The sequence below is a fragment of the Toxorhynchites rutilus genome, chromosome 2 (genome assembly GCF_029784135.1).
Source record: "Toxorhynchites rutilus septentrionalis strain SRP chromosome 2, ASM2978413v1, whole genome shotgun sequence".
Classification (NCBI taxonomy): domain Eukaryota; kingdom Metazoa; phylum Arthropoda; class Insecta; order Diptera; family Culicidae; genus Toxorhynchites; species Toxorhynchites rutilus.
Genome location: NC_073745.1, coordinates 163,585,530 through 163,595,088, shown reverse-complemented (window position 1 = coordinate 163,595,088; position 9,559 = coordinate 163,585,530). Strand labels below are relative to the sequence as shown.

Here is a 9,559-nt window from a genome sequence, read left to right as displayed (position 1 = left end):
CGTTACTGAAAATAATCTGCCAGTTCCTCTGGGAATTTTCAAAATATATTCATGTGAAAGAGTTTAATTGAATGTTTTCTATCCATGTAACACTGTGACCAAATATGTTTCAATCAAGTGCTATTAACAGGTGGTTATCGAGTTGGCATTAACCACTGGTGGGCTTCCAGTATCGAGGAAAATGTGGAAATAACTAATCGTTACTGAAAAAAAACAGGAAGTGGGTTATATCTATGGTATAACCGCAAGGGTGACGTAGGACTATCGTTGATTTAGAGATCATTTGTTTGAAGTTGAATCTGAATTCATTCTGAATGAATGAATATTTGGAGAACTTCGAAAACGAGAGCGTTACGTTGGAGGCACAAGGTTTTATGCATCCAATATTGGATACGGAAATATCCTACTGATGGGGAAGAATAATCTTCTGAAGCTATCCCGTTAATTGCGATTGATTGAAAAACCACAAAACCAAATGTATTTGGTCACAGTGTTACATGGATAGAAAACATTCAATTAAACTCTTTCACATGAATATATTTTGAAAATTCCCAAAGGAACTGGCAGATTATTTTCAGTAACGATTAGATATTTCCACATTTTCCTCGATACTGGAAGCCCACCAGTGGTTAATGCCAACTCGATAACCACCTGTTAATAGCACTTGATTGAAACATATTTGGTCACAGTGTAACATGGATAGAAAACTTCAATTAAACTCTTTCACATGAATATATTTTGAAAATTCCCAAAGGAACTGGCAGATTATTTTCCAGCAATGATTAGATCTTTCCGGAACTTCGGAACTTTCTCGATGCTGAATGGCATCCTAACGGAAAGAGTTCTGCGCGTGTATGTGTCGACCCTTCGCCGTCCACCTCCTCCAGCACGTTAGGCAGCGATGTTGTCTTGTCGATGTCCTCACGAAAAATGAATGTGTCTCACCACCAGAATATCGCTTAAGTATGCTTTTTGTGTGTGATTGAATCGAGAGAAGGTGTGGTTTACGATGGCAATTTGGAAGGCAAACTAGAGGGGAATGAACTCTCTGAGATCGGAATTTTCGGCGACTGAGCAATAATCGATTGCGGGCGCATACAATATTGGATACGGAAATATCCTACTGATTGGGAAGAATAATCTTCTGAAGCTATCCTGTTAATTGCGATTGATTGAAAAACCACAAAACCAAATGTATTTGGTCACAGTGTTACATGGATAGAAAACATTCAATTAAACTCTTTCACATGAATATATTTTGAAAATTTCCAAAGGAACTGGCAGATTATTTTCAGTAACGATTAGATATTTCCACATTTTCCTCGATACTGGAAGCCCACCAGTGGTTAATGCCAACTCGATAACCACCTGTTAATAGCACTTGATTGAAACATATTTGGTCACAGTGTTACATGGATAGAAAACATTCAATTAAACTCTTTCACATGAATATATTTTGAAAATTCCCAGAGGAACTGGCAGATTATTTTCAGTAACGATTAGATATTTCCACATTTTCCTCGATACTGGAAGCCCACCAGTGGTTAATGCCAACTCGATAACCACATGTTAATAGCACTTGGTTGAAACATATTTGGTCACAGTGTAACCTGGATAGAAAACATTCAATTAAACTCTTTCACATGAATATATTTTGAAAATTCCCAAAGGAACTGGCAGATTATTTTCCAGCAATGATTAGATCTTTCCGGAACTTTCTCGATGCTGAATGGCATCCTAACGGAAAGAGTTCTGCGCGTGTATGTGTCGATCCTTCGCCGTCCACCTCCTCCAGCACGTTAGGCAACGATGTTGTCTTGTCGATGTCCTCACGAAAAATGAATGTGTCTCACCACCAGAATATCGCTTAAGTATGCTTTTTGTGTGTGATTGAATCGAGAGAAGGTGTGGTTTACGATGGCAATTTGGAAGGCAAACTAGAGGGGAATGAACTCTCTGAGCTCGGAACTTTCGGCGACTGAGCAATAATCGATTGCGGGCGCATACAATATTGGATACGGAAATATCCTACTGATGGGGAAGAATAATCTTCTGAAGCTATCCTGTTAATTGCGATTGATTGAAAAACCACAAAACCAAATGTATTTGGTCACAGTGTTACATGGATAGAAAACATTCAATTAAACTCTTTCACATGAATATATTTGGAAAATTCCCAAAGGAACTGGCAGATTATTTTCAGTAACGATTAGATATTTCCACATTTTCCTCGATACTGGAAGCCCACCAGTGGTTAATGCCAACTCGATAACCACCTGTTAATAGCACTTGATTGAAACATATTTGGTCACAGTGTAACATGGATAGAAAACATTCAATTAAACTCTTTCACATGAATATATTTTGAAAATTCCCAGAGGAACTGGCAGATTATTTTCAGTAACGATTAGTTATTTCCACATTTTCCTCGATACTGGAAGCCCACCAGTGGTTAATGCCAACTCGATAACCACCTGTTAATAGCACTTGATTGAAACATATTTGGTCACAGTGTTACATGGATAGAAATCATTCAATTAAACTCTTTCACATGAATATATTTTGAAAATTCCCAAAGGAACTGGCAGATTATTTTCCAGCAATGATTAGATCTTTCCGGAACTTTCTCGATGCTGAATGGCATCCTAACGGAAAGAGTTCTGCGCGTGTATGTGTCGATCCTTCGCCGTCCACCTCCTCCAGCACGTTAGGCAACGATGTTGTCTTGTCGATGTCCTCACGAAAAATGAATGTGTCTCACCACCAGAATATCGCTTAAGTATGCTTTTTGTGTGTGATTGAATCGAGAGAAGGTGTGGTTTACGATGGCAATTTGGAAGGCAAACTAGAGGGGAATGAACTCTCTGACTTCGGAACTTTCGGCGACTGAGCAATAATCGATTGCGGGCGCATACAATATTGGATACGGAAATATCCTACTGATGGGGAAGAATAATCTTCTGAAGCTATCCTGTTAATTGCGATTGATTGAAAAACCACAAAACCAAATGTATTTGGTCACAGTGTTACATGGATAGAAAACATTCAATCAAACTCTTTCACATGAATATATTTTGAAAATTCCCAAAGGAACTGGCAGATTATTTTCAGTAACGATTAGATATTTCCACATTTTCCTCGATACTGGAAGCCCACCATTGGTTAATGCCAACTCGATAACCACCTGTTAATAGCACTTGATTGAAACATATTTGGTCACAGTGTAACATGGATAGAAAACATTCAATTAAACTCTTTCACATGAATATATTTTGAAAATTCCCAGAGGAACTGGCAGATTATTTTCAGTAACGATTAGATATTTCCACATTTTCCTCGATACTGGAAGCCCACCAGTGGTTAATGCCAACTCGATAACCACCTGTTAATAGCCGCGCGTGTATGTGTGTGTAGCGATGTCTTCCCAGGGAACCGTTTGTGGCATCACTCTCCTCCTGATAGATTCCCTTCTGGCCTAGGGTGCACAAACAGGCTCTTGGTGACACCTTTCATCCGCGCTTTCATGATAAATAAAGAGCTTCACCGCAACAGCGACAACATGCTCCAATCGCTGTTCAATTAGAACTGAGTGGATTTCCGAGCGCCGCTCGCTTATATACCGATTGGTGATTTCAATAGCCTGTTTTGAAAGCAATTTTAAGACTATTGAAACAAGTTTTTGGATTAAAAAGTAACAAGTATATAACGCGTAGACATTTTATCTTTCGAATGAAGTGTTTATCATACCATTTCGTTCAGTTGTTTAGGAGCTATTAACGCTCAAAATCTCGGTCTCCGGCGTAACGCTTTCGTTTTCGAAACTTTGATTTTACACTCCGGTATAGAAATGAAAGACGTAGTCCTATGTCAATAATCTGCCAGTTCCTCTGGGAATTTTCAAAATATATTCATGTGAAAGAGTTTAATTGAATGTTTTCTATCCATGTAACACTGTGACCAAATATGTTTCAATCAAGTGCTATTAACAGGTGGTTATCGAGTTGGTATTAACCACTGGTGGGCTTCCAGTATCGAGGAAAATGTGGAAATAACTAATCGTTACTGAAAATAATCTGCCAGTTCCTCTGGGAATTTTCAAAATATATTCATGTGAAAGAGTTTAATTGAATGTTTTCTATCCATGTAACACTGTGACCAAATATGTTTCAATCAAGTGCTATTAACAGGTGGTTATCGAGTTGGCATTAACCACTGGTGGGCTTCCAGTATCGAGGAAAATGTGGAAATATCTAATCGTTACTGAAAATAATCTGCCAGTTCCTTTGGGAATTTTCAAAATATATTCATGTGAAAGAATTTAATTGAATGTTTTCTATCCATGTAACACTGTGACCAAATATGTTTCAATCAAGTGCTATTAACAGGTGGTTATCGAGTTGGCATTAACCACTGGTGGGCTTCCAGTATCGGAGAAAATGTGGAAATAACTAATCGTTACTGAAAATAATCTGCCAGTTCCTCTGAGAATTTTCAAAATATATTCATGTGAAAGAGTTTAATTGAATGTTTTCTATCCATGTAACACTGTGACCAAATATGTTTCAATCAAGTGCTATTAACAGATGGTTATCGAGTTGGCATTAACCACTGGTGGGCTTCCAGTATCGAGGAAAATGTGGAAATATCTAATCGTTACTGAAAATAATCTGCCAGTTCCTTTGGGAATTTTCAAAATATATTCATGTGAAAGAGTTTAATTGAATGTTTTCTATCCATGTAACACTGTGACCAAATACATTTGGTTTTGTGGTTTTTCAATCAATCGCAATCAACAGGATAGCTTCTGAAGATTATTCTTCCCCATCAGTAGGATATTTCCGTATCCAATATTGGATGCATAAAACCTTGTGCCTCCAACGTAACGCTCTCGTTTTCGAAGTTCTCCAAATATTCATTCATTCAGAATGAATTCAGATTCAACTTCATACAAATGATCTCTATATCAACGAGAGTCCTACGTCACCCTTGCGGTTATACCATAGATATAACCCACTTCCTGTTTTTTGGTTGAGAAGAACGGTATACTGGCGTGGGCGGCGAGGTGATGTCCTTAAATGTTGCCGTTTGATCGTCGGAATCGGTGTCTGAATCGAATCGATAATAGATGAAATCGTTGTGGGCAGCTGCATTTTCTGCTTCTTCCGAGACCGTTTCATTTGTTGAATTTGTTTTGGTCGGTGGAGAGGGGATCGGTGTGTTCATCGAAGACGGAGGAGTTGTTTGGACGGGCCGTGTTGCTCCGGATGCATTAGTGGTACTGGTGCGGGTCAACAATGATCTAGCTACGATAATCTCTTCTTGTTGAGATGCATTTGCTCCCTCTCTCACGATCGATCGCTGTTCCATTGCCGCTAAAATGTTGGCCATCTGATCTACTCTTTCAACCAACGACTTAATGGTCGCTGCATTTTGGGCAGCCTCGGTGCGCTGCGATTCAATTGAAGCGGCCATGTTCGCGATGATGAGGTCCTTCTCCGCTATTATTTTTACTAGATCATTGTATTTTTTGTCCGGAGCAATCCCCGTAGTCGATGATTGGCCTTGATCACTTACCTCTCTAGTGACACCGGCGTAGCTTTTTGATCGACCATTTTCTGCCTCGAAAATTATTCGTGCGGCCCTGTAATCGATGTCGCGGTCTACTTTTAATCTCTGAATGCTGTTTTCTTTCAGATATTCAGGACAGGAACGGGATGCAAGACTGTGTTCATTCGATCCACACTTTATACAGAACAATGACCGTTCGCATTTGGGACCCTCCGCCGGAATCACGTGTTTTTCTGAACAATTCCCACATGTTGGTGTGTCTTGCCTGCATTTGAGTTTAGTATGACCGAACGCCCAGCATTTGAAGCATTGCATGGGCGACGGATAGTAGGGTCTCGTTCTGACACGCAGATATCCAAAATCAATGAATTCGGGAGTTTGGGTACCGCTTACAGTCAGTATTATCGTCGGAGTATTCTCGAAAGTGGTCGGGCCAGTTCGTCGCTTTATTCTCTTCGCCGCTGTAACCTTTTGATCCTGGAGGTAGCTCACAATTTGCTCCTCGGACATGCTGACTGTCTGCCCGCAACTTACGACGCACTTAGAAAAATTGAGGTACTGGTGGTACGTAACCCTCACTTTTGTTTCCTATGCTAGATTGGTCAAATCCAGAAGTCTCTCTGCCTGTTTCTTGTCACGTACCTTTAGTGCGTATGCCGCACTGCCACCTTCGGGGAATGCACCTTCAATTTTTCCAGCCCAGTCCTCTATTGACTTGCGAATCATGAATGGTGCGGTAGGGAGCGCCTTATCTTTGCCGTCGTTGTCCACGCCAGTGATTCGTAGCACCACCAGTTCTCCGTGATTACCGCCGGGGTCCATGTATGTTAGTAAAGTCGCACCCGAAAAGCTACCGTCGATTGTGCGGTGATTTATCCCGCCATTGAGGCCCTACACACTAGGTGCGGGGCCGGGGACACCCGCCATTACGGCGGTTCAGCAGCCGCTTATCCAATAACAGTGAATTTTTACGACGCACAAAAAACACGCTACGGAGGAATCCCTACCCCAATGACGTCACCGACGCGGCTTCTCACCTCACTCGCGTTTTATTTCCCGGCGGTTGAACAATTAAAAAAAACAATTGATAAATTGTCCACAAAACAAAATTAACGCGAACAAAACGTTCGAACACTTGTGTACGGCGATGTAGCCGCACCAGCGCTAGTGGCTCAACAAACGTCAACAAAAGTATACAATGCTATCGGTACACACAATTTTCACGACGAACAAACGGACAGTACGGACCGTACGGACACGAAATAAAAGCGGTAAAGTTCACTTCCACGACCTGCGCGGCGCCCCGTGAGACTTATAGCGAATTCGTTTTTGTTCAGTTTCAACCCCAGTGCCGCACTAACTGCTGTCAAAACGTTTTTTTATTCACTCAGTTTCGCACTCAGTGTCGCACTAGTTCGCCCCGAAAGCTGTTAGTTTCGCACTGAGATGTTTCACGGGTTGGCACTCGGGTTCACCAATACAACTATACTGAACTGTCAAGTTCCGAGTATTGTTTTGGAAAATATAAAAATAGAGACTATGAAAATGGAAAACCTGCTGCTCTTGCTTTTGTATTATTTGAATCGTAATCCAATTCGGATTCTGATTTTGAAGAGTATATTCGTGTAGACGGCATTAAGCTCCGTGTGCTTTCATTGGGAGGCGAAAATTATTATGGATATTCAGGAGGAATAAACATGCTCTCAAAATCAAAATTAGGAATGAAAATTTACTTTAACGTATCGAATATTTATTTTATGTGATGAAATAAGAGGGTTTTTTCCGATATCGCAGAAATATTGAACGAAAACTGTGTCTAATGATGATTTTATATTATAATAGTAATTATTTGTGGAACAAACAGGTTGGGTATGTGTGCTGTTGGGTATGCAGACGATAGTCATTCCAATAGATGAACGAATTTCCACATCCGCAGTCAGGATGTTGGTGTTTGGATGAAGAGATCCCGTTGATAAAATGACCCAGTAGACAAAAATTCATACCTGTTTTTGTGCAAGTATCCAACCGAAACTAGTTTCTGTTATCAGTACAAGAAGAACCAGATCATACAAGCGGAATAAATTGCGTACGGTAACATTCAATTTCATGCAAAAATATAGGATTTCTTTTTTCAAAACCTTAAATTAGTTGTCTATAACATTATTATTATTCGCAAATTATTTCTCTTATAATGATGACATGTAATGCCTTTTTTACCCAAAAAATAAACAGGCATACTTAGTGTGTTTATAGTATTATGTTGTAGCAGATGGTGATTCTGTTTTTTCCCGAATTAGTTTTATTTATTGTTTATTGATGCTCTATCGAAGGATCAATATCCTGAAATCTGTGCGAAGTGCTCTGAAGGGCTGGCATAGGAAAGAATTTTTCGTTGAAGTGAATGTTGGTACATATAGGATCCCGAATCGTCTCACAATGTCGGATGCTACGAATTCGCACAAGTTTGACCTTCCAAAACGTTATCAGGGCAGCACAAAGAGTGTGTGGTTAGTATTAAACAAACATATATATAACATATATAGAGGCAGTTTATATTAAAATGTTCAATGTTTAAACAGGGTCGAGTACATTCAACTTGCTGCGCAATATAAGCCATTGAATTTAGGCCAAGGATTTCCAGATTATCATGCTCCGAAATACGCTACTGATGCCCTAGCAGCAGCGGCAAATAGTATCAATCCTTTGGCTAATCAATATACGAGAGGATTTGGACACCCTCGCCTGGTACAGGCTTTAAGCGATCTGTACTCCCAATTAGTAAACCGAACCATCAATCCGATGACAGAGGTTTTGGTAACAGTTGGAGCCTATGAAGCTCTTTACGCAACAATTCAAGGACATGTCGATGAAGGTGATGAAGTTATAATAATTGAACCATTTTTTGACTGCTACGAACCCATGGTCAAAGCAGCTGGTGGTATAGCGAAATTTATTCCTCTGAAACCGGTAAGTGAAATGGGACAATTAACTATTCATGATGGTAATGAAGAATTTATTTAGAAACTAACAGAAGCTGTTATTTCATCGGCTGACTGGACATTGGACAATAAAGAGTTGGAATCACTTTTCAACGAAAAAACAAAGATGATCATTATTAATACACCACATAATCCACTTGGGAAAGTCATGAGTTTAGAAGAATTGGAAACTGTAGCAAATCTTTGTAAGAAATGGAATGTTCTGTGTGTTTCGGATGAGGTTTATGAGCACATAGTGTTTAAACCATATGAGCACATCCGCATTTGCACACTGCCAGGCATGTGGGAGAGAACTATTACTATCGGATCAGCTGGTAGGTATTAATAGATAGACGCTTTGTGGTTAAATGGTAGTAAATGTTGTATTGTTTACTCACAGGGAAAACATTTTCATTGACGGGCTGGAAAATTGGATGGGCGTATGGTCCGGACTCGTTGCTGGCGAATTTGCAAATGGTCCATCAAAATAGTGTTTACACATGCTGCACGCCCATCCAGGAAGCAATTGCTGTTGGATTTGAGACAGAACTCAAGCGGATCGGCAGTCCTGAGTGTTACTTTAACAGTATCTCAGACGAACTTATGGCCAAGCGTGATTTCATGGCCAAATTCCTAGCAGATATCGGAATGAATCCAACCGTTCCACAAGGGGGTTATTTTATGGTGGCAGATTGGTCTTCTCTTGCTTCCAAAGTCGATTTATCGCAAGAAACGGACACAAGAAAAGATTATCGATTCACGAAATGGATGACAAGAACCGTTGGACTGCAGGGAATTCCGCCTTCGGCGTTCTACAGTGAACCCAACAAGAGTTTGGGTGAAAATTTTGTTCGTTATTGCTTTTTTAAGAAGGATGATACGCTTCAAAAGGCTGCATATATTTTGGAACAATGGAAGGATGGCTTACAATAACGTGTAGGATCAAATTTGTTTCGATTTGTTGGAAATGTTATGGTGCATTTTATAGAAAATATAGAACATTTAAAAAATTA

General features: G+C 39.9%; 1 protein-coding gene across 6 annotated transcripts; it reads left to right on the top strand.

Moving 5' to 3' along the window:
* The first annotated feature begins 6,922 nt into the window (after positions 1 to 6,922).
* On the top strand, positions 6,923 to 9,559 carry LOC129764830 (kynurenine aminotransferase). Of its 6 annotated transcripts, none has more exons than XM_055764345.1 (5): positions 6,923 to 7,437; positions 7,866 to 8,075; positions 8,148 to 8,535; positions 8,590 to 8,881; positions 8,947 to 9,559. In XM_055764345.1, exons 1-5 carry the CDS (start codon positions 7,388 to 7,390, stop codon positions 9,477 to 9,479), a joined length of 1,473 nt encoding a protein of 490 aa, XP_055620320.1. In that variant the 5' UTR covers positions 6,923 to 7,387; the 3' UTR covers positions 9,480 to 9,559. The 6 variants fall into 6 exon arrangements, with proteins under 6 accessions (XP_055620320.1, XP_055620321.1, XP_055620327.1 ...); XM_055764346.1 differs by having other exon boundaries at positions 6,925 to 7,437; positions 7,899 to 8,075; XM_055764352.1 differs by lacking the exon at positions 6,923 to 7,437 and adding an exon at positions 7,444 to 7,654 and having other exon boundaries at positions 7,899 to 8,075.